At 47.4% G+C, this 16,143-nt stretch overlaps 1 protein-coding gene across 1 annotated transcript in view; it reads left to right on the top strand.

Moving 5' to 3' along the window:
- The first annotated feature begins 1,676 nt into the window (after window positions 1-1,676).
- LOC144136619 (alkylglycerol monooxygenase-like) overlaps window positions 1,677-16,143 on the top strand; it is a 32,881-nt gene continuing 18,414 nt past the window's right edge. The window contains exons 1-3 of the mRNA XM_077669110.1: window positions 1,677-1,812; window positions 10,393-10,523; window positions 11,150-11,301. Coding sequence (XP_077525236.1) covers window positions 1,702-1,812; window positions 10,393-10,523; window positions 11,150-11,301 — 394 coding nt within the window. The 5' untranslated portion in view covers window positions 1,677-1,701. The remainder of the gene's footprint in view (window positions 1,813-10,392; window positions 10,524-11,149; window positions 11,302-16,143) is intronic.

The raw sequence follows: 16,143 nt of genomic DNA, 5'->3' as shown, positions 1-16,143 counted from the left end.
TTCGACGTCAGAAAAGCCAAGGTGTCCCGCAAGATACCCGCCGCCAACAGCCTATCTCTTCCTGTGGTTGACAGACGCGAAGAAGTGATCTACGTACCGACGAACGTCTACGCCCTTCTCGGCCAGAAGCCCAACAAGAAGGCTGCTCTTGGCATTCCCGTTATGGGAGTGGATATGGCTGCAGAGATGTGGTCGTACCTGCTGGAGCGTCCATGGCCTGACGAGTCGCGCAGGAACATCAAGACTCGCCTGGAATGCTTCAAGCAAAATGGGCTCAACGGGTCGCACAATGCTGACTCCCTACGAGCGGCTGCCATTGCCTTGGGCGTGGAGTCCTCAATGGACGCCATGATGACGGCACAATGGAAGACCGTTTCCATCGTCAAAGATACGCCTATCTCGTTAGAACGGCTGGTGTACCTCACATGGGTGTACGACAGATGTGCCGCCGTGCCGGGGGAGTCCCGTTTGGACATAAACTCGGCACTGCGGCACTCACCAGGGTTTGTAGAAGCTTTCGGCTGCGCAAAGGGTTCAGCCATGACTTTCCAAAACTGTTGTCTTAAGTCGTGCTAAGCAGGGAATGTCGCAATGAGTAGGCGATGCGTTCATGTAATTCCAGTCGAAGTGCAATCCTAAGTGCTTATTTCCTACGGCCAACAAACTTTACTTTCCTATTTCCTCATGTACTACTCAAAGAACATATATTTGCAACGTGCACACATACGAATACCAGAAAAAATAAATTTGTTATTGACACAAGGCATCCTTTGGTTATAAATATGTACACATAAATGCGTAACCGCCTTATGACCGGCCCAATGGCAATCAAAGGTGTTTGCATGTACAATGTACAACTGTGAATGAGCAGTTTCTAGCCATTACATGAAGATGTGCCACCAAGTGCTGTCGTCCTCTGGCGGCTGATTTTATTTCATTGTTTGATGCGTGCGCACTTTTGCGACAAAAAGAGCGCTGCGATTATTTTCCCAGTTCATTCATTGGCTCCTCTGCCGTTGGAACCTATCGCCTGTGACGTCATGGCCAATAGCTAGAAATATCAATCGCTCGATCCACAGGTCTGACCAATATGAAAGAAGCTAGGATGAATAGCCTCCCCCCCCCCCCCTCCCCAAAAAAAAAAAGTCCCCAAACATGCCTAAGCCGGAGCGCGCGCGCGCTTCTCTCACAACTGTGTTCGAGCGCGAGAGAGAAAGGACGAGTGAGAGCGCGCGAAACAAGTTTTTTTTTTCGCTTACAGACGATGCAGACAGGACACAAGTCGGCCTTACGGCCGGACTGAAGAGTGGCTTCTTGTGGCTATGTGGGGGGAATGTGCTCGATTTCTGCCACCCAGCGGGCGCTCGCTTTCGCCGTTAGAGTCCGGCCGTGGCGTGCCCGATCTATCACGTGGTGTCGTTCGGAGAGGGCGCTGTTCACCGGCGTACGCCGCGCCCTCTGGTCCAGCCTTCTGTAAGCCTTCCGCGGCTTGCTACAAGGCAGCGGGCTTTTTCTGTGATGCTGGCCGCATTGCGTCACTGTTTCCTTTAAAGTGATGTGAGCCGGTTACAAGACTGAAGACTGCCGTACAGATGATGAACGGCGCTGTTGGCGATTGGTAACGCTCCAGAGTTGAGTCTGCTCTCGGGAAAAAAAAAAAGAGAAGCGGTGTTTCTACGGCAGGAAGACCAGGAAGACGCAATGGGGTTGATGCGCGAAACTGTCAAGCGTCTTGGCAACCTCGTCTATGTCTTTAGCCCATATGAAACGTCTTTCGAGAAACCCGAAGATGTTCCGGACTACATTGTTCAGGTAAGCGCCAAAGCGGCGTTTTCCGCTCATCTTAGCAATAAACGATTACGGTGAAATAACAGCGCCAAAGCTTGCATGTAACCAAATATGCGCTTTCTGCTGTAACGTATCGCCGCTTTTGGTGGAGTCCTTAGTCACATACAGGTTTCGAAAGGCTCTTTTGTTGAGTATTACCTGGGAACTCAGATGGACTGAGCCTTTGCGAACAGCAATGTTCCCGCGGTCTTCAAGTTTACCCTTCGCATTTTTCATAACACCTTAAAAAAAAATCCGGGAAACCTAAGAGACTTGCTTGAGAGTAATTCTATTCCAGCGCAGCAAACGTGCGGCAAACGAGTTTTACCAGAGTCCTTCAATATCATGAAACTTCAGCATAACGCTTGGGGAGGAACTGCATGTGCTTGAGTTTTGCTTTTTATTGTTGCGGAAGTGCACAGCTAAGTACAAACACAGATTTCTGTGCGGCGTGCCACGACATTGTATAAATAAATAATGAAGCTCTACTAAGCAAACAGCAAATCCGCCTCTGCCATGGGGTGTGTTGTTCTCAAGAGTAGCCGCGCTACAATGCGAACATAGGAAAATCACACACCTATAGTTGTCGCTTCCTCGCGATGGCGGAAGATTGACGAATGTGGATTTTCTTTTGTAACTTGTGAACGTTTTGTGACACGCTGGGGGGTGACTATAAATGATTCGTTGGCATTTGGCGCATGCAATGTTCTTTTTGTTATAACTTGTAAGTATATATCTAATATCTGTGCGCTTCGAGGATAATTATTTGTAATTGTATATAAACTCGCTTCTGTTATATCTGCTGTCAACGTCCTCCTTCGAATGGTCCTGAGTGCCGCGGTAAGTTTGCACATGTCATGGAGGACATCATAGCTTTGTGGTAAACATTCTCCTTCTTTGTGGTGATTTAGCGAGGTTTTGCCAAACTTATTCTTCCCGAGAATTCCTGCTCAAAGAAGGAAAGCGCGCCAAGTAGTGACCGCGGATCTTCAAAGCTGCACGGAGTTTATCAAAGCGCCTCTTCATTGTTTGAGTGCACAGTCGTCTCCCGTATTTCTTTTTCGCAAAAGGCACAATAAAATATTTGTTCTACAAATGTGGCTTAACCGTATTCACACGATGAAAGCCTGAAAAAAATCCATGAATGAACATAAGCGCTTTTTTATAGCAGTAGCTTTTGTCATAACCCTGCAATGCCGACGCCGCTTCGGTGAATCCTGAGCTTCCGCTGCGCACCTAGCAACAACTTATCTCATTGTATCAAATATCCTTCATGACCAGTAAAAAGGTAGCTTCATGACCGGTAAAAACCAGTAGGTCATGAAGCTACTGGTCATGACCGGTAGCTTCGTGACCAGTAAAAATGTACTGAGGACTCTGATTTAGCTTAAGAACTATACTTTATCATTTCACTCCAGCTTGTTTAGCTGAGGAGAAGTACGAGTTAGCTCTCGTTTCGTTTTCTTTTTCATTTTTTAGACAACGCGAACAACTTCAATATAATTTCCTTGAAACATTGACCATAATCTAATAAAAAAGTAGCTTCCATTGTGTGTTTAGTGCACAAAAGCATAAGTTTTTTGCTCCAGACTATGGCATCTGTATGCACAGTCTGGCCGAGGTGATGCGGTGGTTTGGAACGCGTAGGGCTGCCGTCAGTGATCGCAGAGCGTAACTCACAAGTAACCTGGAAAGTACATGGAAGGGTGAAGGACAAGAAGTGATCGAAACGGCTCTTTGATTGAACCGATGTTATGTAGCCTTCGAAAGCCTCCAAGCTCTACCCGTGCATCGCTCAGTTCGAGCAATAAACACCGCTGTCACGCTACGCGCTAGCACACAAGAATAATAAATGGTCTGAAGATATTCAAGGTTATCTCTCATGAATACCTGTGATATCTTCTGTTTGTACTTATTTTGACACTCTCCGGCGGAGTATAGGACAATTACCGATCGTTTTGCATAACTTAGTAATCGCCAGCGTGGACGGAAAGATTGCTTCACTGCTGGCAGCCTCGTCTAGCAGGCTTCGCAGCATGAAAACGTGCTTCGCGAAATAAGTAGGATTTGTGTACCACAGGCAAGCCGTTCTACTTCTGCTGAATACTTAAAAAGGATCGACAAAAACACGGCCGACTCGAGCAACCCGAGGCATCGGAAAACTATACCGCAGCGGCCTCATTCACTCTGATGCTAACTAGTGTGGCTTTAATCAAATAATGCTTTATTCGAAACTTACCTTAACATTAAATGCTGCCTATATTTGGCTCCGAAAGGCTTGGCCTTTGATCGAATCGTGAAATAAGGTCACGCATCAAACTTCTTAGTCTTGTTTATTTAGCGTACAGCGCTCGCTACTGCGTGCGCTACTTCGATCTTTCTCCTAGCTATATATTTGTTCAGGAGGAATGCCGGTAGCCGTTTGAAAAACCTTGTTTAATTATCAGTGCCTTACACAAGTACTACCTTAATCACGGTTAGCGGGAACGCAGGAACACGTGGTCTATGGCGAGGCCGGAGGAATACAGAACGATCCAACTAGTGAAGCTGCTGCGAAACGCATCGGTCATTGGTGGCGCCGCACTCCTAGAGCGGCGGACTGGAGAAGAGGGATACTCGAAGCAAGTATGTGGATATAACTTAAGACAGCGTTCTAGAACTATGCAGATATCAGGTCAATCTCATATTCGCTACCTCCACATGTCTTATAATATAAATACCTTAGCAACTGTCGCTGAATCTCGCGTTACAGAGTGTTAACCACCTTGTCAATATTTACTGAAAGGCGGTCTCCATTTTAAGCTGTAAAAGTGGTCTTGCTTCACGCGTGTTTGAGTGTCACCCGATGCAGGTACCTGGAACCACCGTGCATAATTTAACGAAGGCAACACGCATGTATTATCGTATTTTACCCGCTGAAAGCAGGGAAGATTAATGATGTCACCGGATGATTAATCTGTTGGCCACTCGGCTCTCCTGAGCGTGCTGCGCCGCAGCCGCAACAGCAGCGCTGTTTCAGGTATAATGCTAAGGTGGGAATCATTTCTTTTTGCACCACTCGCTACGTGAACACGGCGTGCGAGACAAGTCGCCTCCTCATTGAAGCTGAGGGTGTACGTGCGTTACACAAGCCACATGGCCGAGTGCTCCGTTTAAAGCGCTCAAAAGGGTCATCTTTGGTAAGTTCGCTTGTTTTAAGTTATTGCTTTCAACAAGCAATGGCGTAATATAGAACACGAAAACACTACCCTCACAAAAATTTTTTTTACACAGTCTATTGACTTCTGTTTATAAAGTCTATAGACTATAGACAAACCCTAGAGAACAGTCTATAGGTAATACAAATCTTATACAGTCTATAGACAATGTGTAGATTTAAGTCCATACGCTTATAGTAGACTTGTCTACAGACATTCTATACACTATGAATAGACCAACTTAATATCGACAGGAAGGCAATATAGTCTATAAGAAGTCTATAGAATGTCTATAGAGCATTTTTGCATGGATAGAGCAAGCTTTTAAGGGCTTGCGCCGTCGCGTCGTCGATCGCAGCTGCGAGACCCTTGCATCACTTGGACGCACAGTATAGGTTTACGGGTGGAGCAACTTCTAGCGACTGCTTTCTGTACTTATTACCTGACATTTATAGATATTAAGCACGTAAACAAAGAGCCCGGAGAAGCATCGATAGAGGACTTACCTATAGCATCTTGTACACAACGTACACAAAGTCCGCCTCTTTCAATATGCTTGCTGCACACAACCGGCGATGCTGCTGGCGAAGCTAGCAGCGGCTTCCTAGTGCGATTTTTGCTGCAGCACCGAGCAGTAGGTCACCATGATTACAGAATACACGAAAGAAAGATTTCGATGCCCGTGTTAATTCGGCGTGGCGGTCCATCATACGGCTCTTCCAGAGACTAAATAGTCCCAGCAACATAAATAGATCACATGCCACAACACAGTTTTTCCCCACAGGCAAAAAACGTATATTGTAGGGTACGATTTCAATGTCCTTCTTAAGTGTTCGCTGTAACATGTCCCAGAAGAACATAGCATCGTTGCACAGAATAAAACAATGGTCAATTGTGTCTGGCGTATAGCACAGGCAGCGATTCACCGTCGATGGCGCAAACATTTCCTTAGCATGAAGCCTTGCCTTGACAGGCAGCGTCGAAGAACGTTATGGAGCAGAAGAAATGCACATTCGCTTAACACGTTTAAAGCACTGGTGCCAAGGAACTCCAGGAAAGGTTGCCGATAGAACGATACAGGAAACATCATCTGCCTTCTGGAGAGGCTGTGCAGGTAGTCTAAAGAAAAACGCGCAGTGAGGAAATTGAAAGCGTCCGCAACTTACTTGAGGAATCCCCATAAATGCCCTTCACGAGTGTGTCCAGTCGGTGCGAATAGGAAAGGCAAATGAGCACTAAGACGCCTAATAAGCGCAGCAACTAAAAAAGGTGGTTTGGCGATTTGAAAAAGAAAAAAAAACGCGAAACAAGTTTATCCTTTATCCCTTCCCTTACGGCGCGGTTCAGGTGTCCAAAGATATATGAGACAGATACTGCGCCATTTCCTTTCCACAAAAACAATTATTATTATTATTATTTGAAAAAAAAAACGCGAAACAAGTTGATGCACGAATAAGTTACCTACCGACCGACCGACCGACCGACCGACCGACCGAGACCGACCGACAGACAGACAGACAGACAGACAGACAGACAGACAGACAGACAGACAGACAGACAGACAGACAGACAGACAGACAGACAGACAGACAGACAGACAGACAGACAGACAGACAGACAGACAGACAGACAGACAGACAGACAGACAGACAGACAGACAGACAGACAGACAGACAGACAGACAGACAGACAGACAGACAGACAGACAGACAGACAGACAGACAGACAGACAGACAGACAGACAGACAGACAGACAGACAGACAGACAGACAGACAGACAGACAGACAGACAGACAGACAGACAGACAGACAGACAGACAGACAGACAGACAGACAGACAGACAGACAGACAGACAGACAGACAGACAGACAGACAGACAGACAGACAGACAGACAGACAGACAGACAGACAGACAGACAGACAGACAGACAGACAGACAGACAGACAGACAGACAGACAGACAGACAGACAGACAGACAGACAGACAGACAGACAGACAGACAGACAGACAGACAGACAGACAGACAGACAGACAGACAGACAGACAGACAGACAGACAGACAGACAGACAGACAGACAGACAGACAGACAGACAGACAGACAGACAGACAGACAGACAGACAGACAGACAGACAGACAGACAGACAGACAGACAGACAGACAGACAGACAGACAGGCAGGCAGGCAGGCAGGCAGGCAGGCAGGCAGGCAGGCAGGCAGGCAGGCAGGCAGGCAGGCAGGCAGGCAGGCAGGCAGGCAGGCAGGCAGGCAGGCAGGCAGGCAGGCAGGCAGGCAGGCAGGCAGGCAGGCAGGCAGGCAGGCAGGCAGGCAGGCAGGCAGGCAGGCAGGCAGGCAGGCAGGCAGGCAGGCAGGCAGGCAGGCAGGCAGGCAGGCAGGCAGGCAGGCAGGCAGGCAGGCAGGCAGGCAGGCAGGCAGGCAGGCAGGCAGGCAGGCAGGCAGGCAGGCAGGCAGGCAGGCAGGCAGGCAGGCAGGCAGGCAGGCAGGCAGGCAGGCAGGCAGGCAGGCAGGCAGGCAGGCAGGCAGGCAGGCAGGCAGGCAGGCAGGCAGGCAGGCAGGCAGGCAGGCAGGCAGGCAGGCAGGCAGGCAGGCAGGCAGGCAGGCAGGCAGGCAGGCAGGCAGGCAGGCAGGCAGGCAGGCAGGCAGGCAGGCAGGCAGGCAGGCAGGCAGGCAGGCAGGCAGGCAGGCAGGCAGGCAGGCAGGCAGGCAGGCAGGCAGGCAGGCAGGCAGGCAGGCAGGCAGGCAGGCAGGCAGGCAGGCAGGCAGGCAGGCAGGCAGGCAGGCAGGCAGGCAGGCAGGCAGGCAGGCAGGCAGGCAGGCAGGCAGGCAGGCAGGCAGGCAGGCAGGCAGGCAGGCAGGCAGGCAGGCAGGCAGGCAGGCAGGCAGGCAGGCAGGCAGGCAGGCAGGCAGGCAGGCAGGCAGGCAGGCAGGCAGGCAGGCAGGCAGGCAGGCAGGCAGGCAGGCAGGCAGGCAGGCAGGCAGGCAGGCAGGCAGGCAGGCAGGCAGGCAGGCAGGCAGGCAGGCAGGCAGGCAGGCAGGCAGGCAGGCAGGCAGGCAGGCAGGCAGGCAGGCAGGCAGGCAGGCAGGCAGGCAGGCAGGCAGGCAGGCAGGCAGGCAGGCAGGCAGGCAGGCAGGCAGGCAGGCAGGCAGGCAGGCAGGCAGGCAGGCAGGCAGGCAGGCAGGCAGGCAGGCAGGCAGGCAGGCAGGCAGGCAGGCAGGCAGGCAGACAGACAGACAGACAGACAGACCGACCGACCGACCGACCGACCGACCGACCGACCGACCGACCGACCGACCGACCGACCGACCGACCGACCGACCGACCGACAGCCAGGCAGTGCAATACCGGGCCGACCTGTGCCAGAGTGCTTCAAGCCAAGCCCTCCGCCATATTCCAAAAATAAGTTTAATATCTTAGGTCCAAGGACCCGCTGCAGATATTAAATCAGGTCAAGGCCTACTCCACTAGACTCCAGAGAAAGAAATAGGTTGTCACGACGCATGGGATTCCAATGGGAGCGCCGTAAGAAAGGTAGCGAATATTCTGTGCATCTCCTGCACTTTCTTCCTCGCATAGTGGAGAACCCGCAGAACGTGGGCAAGTTTTGCAAACAAAAAAAGGTGGTTTGCCGCTTTGAAAAAGAAAATCGCCGCACTCGATCACGCCTCGTGTTAAACTGCAACACACTATCGCGCTGTGCACTGCCCGAAACTACTGAAACTACTGCACATTCTGACACTGTGCACTGCGCATCGTCTTCTTCATCAACTAATACTGCTCGAATGATGAAGATGATCATGCGCTGACGCCGACGATGACGAAGCTCTTCAGGCGGCCGGTTGACACTCGCGCTGGAGAACTGCTCCTTGTGACCCTTCCTCTCGCGCCGCCGCTTTATCGATTACTTGTGAAAGAGTCTTCGTCGACATGCCTGGACTACACATGGAACTGACTTCTTTTCAACTTCTTTTGGTCTTCTTTGAATGTGACAATGGGGTTCCTGCTTTTTGTATTATATCTGTTGTTTTTCAGCGCTGCCATCTTTTGAATTTTCTATCCTGCACTTTTCATGGTGTTGTCCTTTTGGTTATCTTTTTACGAGGTGGCCATAGATTTCGTGTTCTTCAAATAAAGTTTTAGTTTCGAAAAAGCGCTCGTGTCCTGTCTTGCTTCTTCCTTTGGTCCTTGTTATTTTCGCGCTACCTTTCACCATGAGTCTTCGTCGTCAGCTCTTCCCATGTCACAAAAATCCCCCTTCACTATTATCGAACTACAGTCGAATTTCCTTACAACGAAACGGTGTATAACGAAATAATGAATGTAACGAAGGAATGACGATTCCCCTCAGAAGCTCGGTCAACACGGGCTATAACGAAGCTACAGCTGTAACGAAGTAATCGCCGGGCCCTTTCAACTTTGTTATAACAAGGTTCAACTGTAATATCGTCGCCAGATGGGCCGACGACACTGCAAAGCAAAACCATGCGCCAACCAGGCTGAACACATGCTTTCGCACGTCTGCGCCGTTTAACTACGTTTAAACCATACCTCTTTCTTGTTCTGAGACACACTGAATGAGGCAGGTTGACCAACTGTCACACATTGACGACAAGGGTTGGCGACGAGTGAGTGCTACCGTGACAGCGGGATACCGCACAGCCTCAAATATTTTAATACTGAGCATTAGATGGCTCACTGAGACGAAAACCCGGCGTCTCCCAAAAAGTGCTGTGTTACCAAACTCGCGATTGGTATAAATGCCGTGACGTCATCAAAGGCGAGGAAATACGAAATGTTAACCAGTAATACTCAGCACTAGTACTTGCAACTGCGCCAAATACATAAGAATAGAATAAATTTGAAACTGAAATGGGATAGAAGAGGCGTAGAATTGCAATCTTTCGCTTTACATCGTACGTAAGTTACTTGACTGACCCCGGTAATTTTAATTTTATTTAAATCAAATCAGGTGGGATCAAAGACGCAACATGTTACATTTACAAAGCCTAGCAATGGTTTGTGAATGATCAAGGGGAAAAGAAGGCGTTGCCCAGCAGCAACTCCTCACTGTGCAGTTGCCAATTAAGATTATTTTTGCCGACAGTATATTTATGCTTTTTTATGTGCATTACTGCCACAGTTTTCAGCTGCCTCAACAAGGTCAAATTTGAGTACCCAAGCGTTACGTCACAATGCACTCGTAGTCTGGAATCTCCTTGCGTCGGAGTACGCTTACAAGTTGCAATAAACGCCTGCTACATTTAGAAATTTGCAACATTTCATCAACTTACCCACTGCTCAACTCTCCCGACTTGCCCCACTGCTCCTCCCCTGTGTGTGATTTGCAGGCCGTGCCCTTCTTCGCAACGTTCCTGGTGATTGAGCTGATCTTCAACCTTGTCCAGAAGCACAGTGACCGCTTCCATCTGGACGATGGCCTCACCTCCATAGCGCAGGGAATAATTGAGCAGCTATCCCGGTGAGCGGATAACGCTCGTTGCTCGGGAAGAACAGCATGGGTCGCATAATCCCTACCGGTGGCTGTGGTCGAAACAGCCGCCTGGCAGTGCAAAGGCGCATCGGTTAACCGCTGTGCCACTGCGCTGGTAAGGAGGACTCGCCGCGATATATGAATGCTAAGTAGAGAATGACCAATTCTGCATATATGGGCATTAATCCGCTAAAGCTATCCCGTCGTATAACCTTCAGGCGGAGCTTGAGTGTTCCCTCAAACTAAAGAATGAACACCATGCTTCCGGACGTCTACTCGGTTTAACTACTCTGGGTTTTTTGCGCAAAAGGCAAGACACAAAACCCAGAAAAAACCCAGAATGCTTAGGCACCAACTAGCCTGCAAAAACATACTCGCAGGTTTAACTACGTTAAAGCCCTAGCACTTTTGTTCATATCAATCTGGTCACTGTGCGAATTTGCGTCTTTATTTTGCGGTAATAATTCTCCGAGCATAAACTTTGTTTCTTATAGATGTTCTCTTCTTCAGCACGCAATAGTATTAGACTTTATGGCCTCTTGGATTCCGCGCTCGTTTAATGAGCGGCAAAAGCAGGCAGCAACTGAGACAGCCCGAGTCCCTCTTTCGTGCAGCCTGCTCACAGAAGGCACCCTCCTCGGCGGCTACATCTACGTGTACGACAACTACAGGATTGCGACTCTCCCTTGGAATTCCACGGCAACGTGGCTATTCGCCATGTTGGCCATCGACTTCGCCTACTACTGGGTGCATCGATGGTGTCATGGCAAGCACGTCAGATTTCTACTTCCATCTGCATATGTACACTCTTAAAGGAGCCCGTAACGAGTAGGGAAACTCGGCGTTGATGAAGACAGCATAGGTCAAACACTGTACAGCTACTTTACTTCTTTTCCTGCCACCTCCATTGTTTCTATCTCGTTCAACTATAATTTTTTGGCATCGCAACGTGACCACGAGATGAGAGAGCGATTCTAAAGCGTTTCTTGCTGTCAACATAAGGAAGTTTATTCCCCAAATGGAGGGATGAAAATATAAGCAAAACGCCTATGGGAAGAATGAAAATAGCTGTTGCAATTTTGTACTGGTGGAGACCGGGAATGCTCCAGCGTATCCCTCTAATAAAGCTATGCCAATTAAGTGAAAAGTCGAGCAAGGTTTTTTCATGCTTCCTTTAGTAGCTGCCCTCTTCTAAAGCATCAGCGGTGCAGCAATTAAGAGGCTAATTATACGGATACTGCACAACTTACCGGTCCTGATTGTGCAGGTTAGTTACCTCAACGGTGCTACTTGTGCCAAGGGTGATGATTACTGTCTGCTAGCGGTGTCGTGCCCAACAGAGTTCCGCGCCAAAGTGAAGCGTTTTCTACTGCCAGTGTCGCGATGTTGGTCATTTGCCCTGTCCTTGTTGATCTTACTTGCCGGTGACGTTGAATCAAACCCAGGTCCTTCTCCTGAGGACCTGCTTTCCTCGATTTTGGAAACTATGCAGAGGCTCGAGTCTGGTCAAACGGAAATATTGAACGAGCTTAAGGGTGTTAAAGAAAAACAGGATGCTACAGATGTGATGATTAAACAGCTTTCTGACAGAGTTACAGCACTGGAGGCCAAAGCTGTACCACTTAGCCAACCTGACGCCAGCACTCTCGATCCCGGTCTGCATAACATTAGTGAAAAACTGGCCCAAGTTACAGAGAGGTGTATTGATGCTGAAAACAGGCTTCGGCGGTCCAATTTGTAGTTCCTTGGGCTCACAGACGATGAGAACGAAAGCTGGGACGATTCGGAACAGAAAATAATTTCCTTCTGCCACGAAAAACTGGGAATTACTGTCACAAACTCCCAGTTTGAGCGTGTACATCGGTTGGGAAGGTTCGCTGTCGACAAGCATAGACCCATTATCACGAAACTAACTTTTTTTAAGGACAAACAGCGGATTCTTTCATCAGCGTATAAGCTAAAAGGCTCGAATCATTCAATTCGAGAGGATTTTTCTTTGCCAACCAGGCAGGCACGGCAAAAGCTACTTGAGTTCGCCAAGCTCCAGGATAAGAAGGGCAAACTGGTCGTTGATAAGCTGCACATTGGCAAAAATACCTACGTATATGATAGCGTGACCAATTCTGTCATTCTATCAACCAGATAGCTCAGCAACAGCCATCCCACTAAGGCTCTGCCTAGGTCTTGTGGCTCCAGTCCACAGTTATCTTTATCATTTACTAACATCCGAAGCCTACTGCCTAAGCGTGAAGAGGTGTGTTCTTTTCTGGATGATTCTGACGATGATATTGTGGCACTAATAGAAACTTGGTTGCACCCTGACGCAGCGGATAGCGAAATTTTTCCCAGTAAAGATAACTACAACGTATATCGCTGTGATCGCTCCGGTAGAAAAGGTGGTGGTGTCCTTATCGCCATCAAAAAAGGATTAAATTCATTCCTCATTAACGCCGGGTCTTCACTTGAAATAGTCTGGGCTGCTTGTATTTTGGCATCGGTGAAGGTACTGGTTGGTGTTTGCTACCGTCCGCCTGATTCAGATCACTCATTCGTTTCTAAACTCCATAGCAGTATTACTTCAGCTATGCAAATATGCCCAACTGAACTCATTTACCTGGTTGGTGACTTCAATTTTCCACAGATTGATTGGTCACATTTGTCGTCATCTTGCCGCGCCTCAACAGAACTTATCAACATTATGTTAGATTTTAATTTCTTTCAGGTGATTAACCAACCTACTCGCGGTTCAAACATTTTAGATTTAGCTTTCTGCAATGCGCCCGAAACGATTAACGAAGTCTTGCTCCATGACGGTTTTAGTGACCATAAGCTCATTCATCTACAACTTAATGTCCCATTAGCATTTCAAGGTCTTACATCCACGAAAATTCGCGATTACAATAGAGCTAATTATAGAGATATGAATATTGCACTTAACGATTTTTTTATTCAAACGTTCTTGCCCTCATTTGCGGACAGGTCCGTCGATCAGAACTGGGTACTTTATAAGATCACGATGTCCAATCTAGTTTACAAATATGTTCCCTTGGTTTCAATTTCAAACGACAAATCTAATCCATGGTTCACTAGATCTCTCCGTCGTCATCGAAACAAAAAAAAGCGTTTGTACAGAAAGGCTCGGTTGGTATCTACATCGGGTGCTTGGCAAAAATACAACGATTGTCTGAAATCTTACTGCTCGGCCCTCCGGGCATCAAAGAAAAAATATTTTTCCCATGACCTACCCGCCCTCCTAAAATCTAATCCCAAAAAGTTCTGGCGCGTGATATCTCCTGACAGTACTAACAACCAATTTCCATTATGCAACGACGATCACGTGCAGCTTTCGGAGAGTGAATGTCCCCAAGCATTTAACAGATACTTTGCGTCAGTGTTCACTCGGGAAGATCATTCCAACATACCCATTGTTCCTGATCATGATTACCAATTTATGGCCCCTATTACCATTTCCGCTGAAGGTATCGCTCGTCTCATTTCTAATCTTAAGGTTTCCTCATCAGCAGGTGTTGACAACATAAATTCTAAAATACTGAAAAACACCGTATCGATCTCCAGTGAAATTCTATGCCTCATCTATCAGCAATCATTATCATCCGGTTTACTTCCTACAGATTGGAAAATTGCTAAGATCGTTCCAGTGTTCAAAAGTGGAAACAGAAATTCACCGGAAAACTACCGCCCCATTTCGCTAACCTGCATTTGCTGTAAATTACTCGAGCATGTTATCGCTTCTCATATTTACTGCCATCTGGAACTTAACTCTTTCTTTTTTCCTAATCAGCACGGCTTTCGAAAAGGTTTTTCTTGTGACACCCAACTGCTAGAATTTACGACTGACTTGCATTTCAACATGGATGCTAACCTTCAAACTGACTATCTTTTTAGATTTTGCTAAAGCCTTCGACCGTGTTGCACATTCCCGCTTGTTCTCAAAATTGTCTGCTCTGTGCCTAGATTCTTTAACACTGTCATGGCTACGTAACTTTCTTTCATTTCGCCAGCAGTTCACTACAGTTAACAATTTCACCTCCCCACTCAGTGATGTAGAGTCTGGCGTACCCCAAGGTAGTGTTCTTGGCCCCTTATTGTTTCTAATATACATTAACGACTTGCCAACAGACATATCTTCTTCTATACGCCTCTTTGCTGACGACTGCATCATTTACCGGCCCATTAATTCTATGCATGATCACCTTGCCCTCCAAACTGACCTGAACTTAATTTCAAATTGGTGCAGTAAATGGCAAATGATGCTCAACTCATCTAAATGCAAGGTCATCTCTTTCACCCGCAAGCGTACTAATTCTAATTTCTCGTACTCCATTGAAGGTACCGCAGTGTCTCGGGCATCATCTTATAAGTATTTAGGTATTCACCTCACAGATAATCTTTCATGGGCCACACACATTCAATCCATCTGTGCCAAAGCTTCAAGATCACTTGGGTACCTGCGCCGGAACTTGCGAAACGCCCCTAATAACGTGAGAAAAGTCGCTTACTTAACAATCGTGCGTCCTCAACTAGAATTTGCTTCACCTATGTGGTCCCCTTATCAAAATTACCTGATCAACATGCTTGAATCCGTACAAAATAGAGCCGCTCGTTTCATCACACAAAAGTACCACCCCCAGTCCAGTATCACTAAGATTAAACTTGATATCTCCCTCGAACCATTACATATTCGTCGCTCCATCGCTCTTTTATGCTTACTTCATAAATATCGTCATAGCACCAGGCCATCTCCCTTGCCCCTCGAAGAGCCTTCACGCATTTCACGCCGCCTACATAATCAGTATAGCATTACACGCATTTACGGAAGAACCTTAGCATTCAATTCATCTGCACTTCCACGTGCCATTATTCTTTGGAATGATCTTCCCAACTGTATCGCATCTATCGGCAACCACCAATCATTTCAAGACCAACTGCACAAACATTTTCTTTAACGACATTGTGTCTTGTTTCAGGTTGTTCTGTGTCCTTGGTCCCCTTTTCTTCTCGTTGGTATTTTACAAAGTTTTGGTTTCTTGTGCAATTTCAGCCATCTGTATGTTTTTTATGACTACTGCTTTTTCCTTTTGATGCCTATTGGGCACTTGCGATGCATTCTTGCTACTAATTTAATTTTTGTTGCTCGCGGTGATGTATGTCTTTTAGTTACGTTTTGCCCTGTATATTTATAATTGTGTTTAATTTTTGCCTTGTATCACGCGTTGTTTTTAATTTATTCTTCCTATTTGCTTAATCTATTGTTTTGCCCCCCTTACTCAATGCCCTTCTGGGCCCTGTAAGGTATTTTGAATAAATAAATAAATATCGTGAGCTCGAACAAACTGAAATGGTGTGATTATAAAAACCATAATCGAGTCAGCGCCTTGTACGTGAAAGTTTGCGGGTTGATTCAAACACTTCAGCAGTGCACTTAACTAAACGCAAGGTCATATGCAATTCACTAATTAACTTTGTGCCAATCGTCAAATTTCTGCGTACTTTATTAAGCTGCTAATTTATGGACAAATTGAATTGTACCTTCCCTTGGATGGCTTCAACTAGAGCACTGCACGGGCTTGGGCCGGCCTGAAAGTGC

This window comes from Amblyomma americanum, chromosome 6 (genome assembly GCF_052857255.1).
Source record: "Amblyomma americanum isolate KBUSLIRL-KWMA chromosome 6, ASM5285725v1, whole genome shotgun sequence".
Lineage (NCBI taxonomy): Eukaryota > Metazoa > Arthropoda > Arachnida > Ixodida > Ixodidae > Amblyomma > Amblyomma americanum.
The sequence above is the reverse complement of the archived record's forward strand: the minus strand, read 5'-3'. Positions and strand labels throughout refer to the sequence as shown.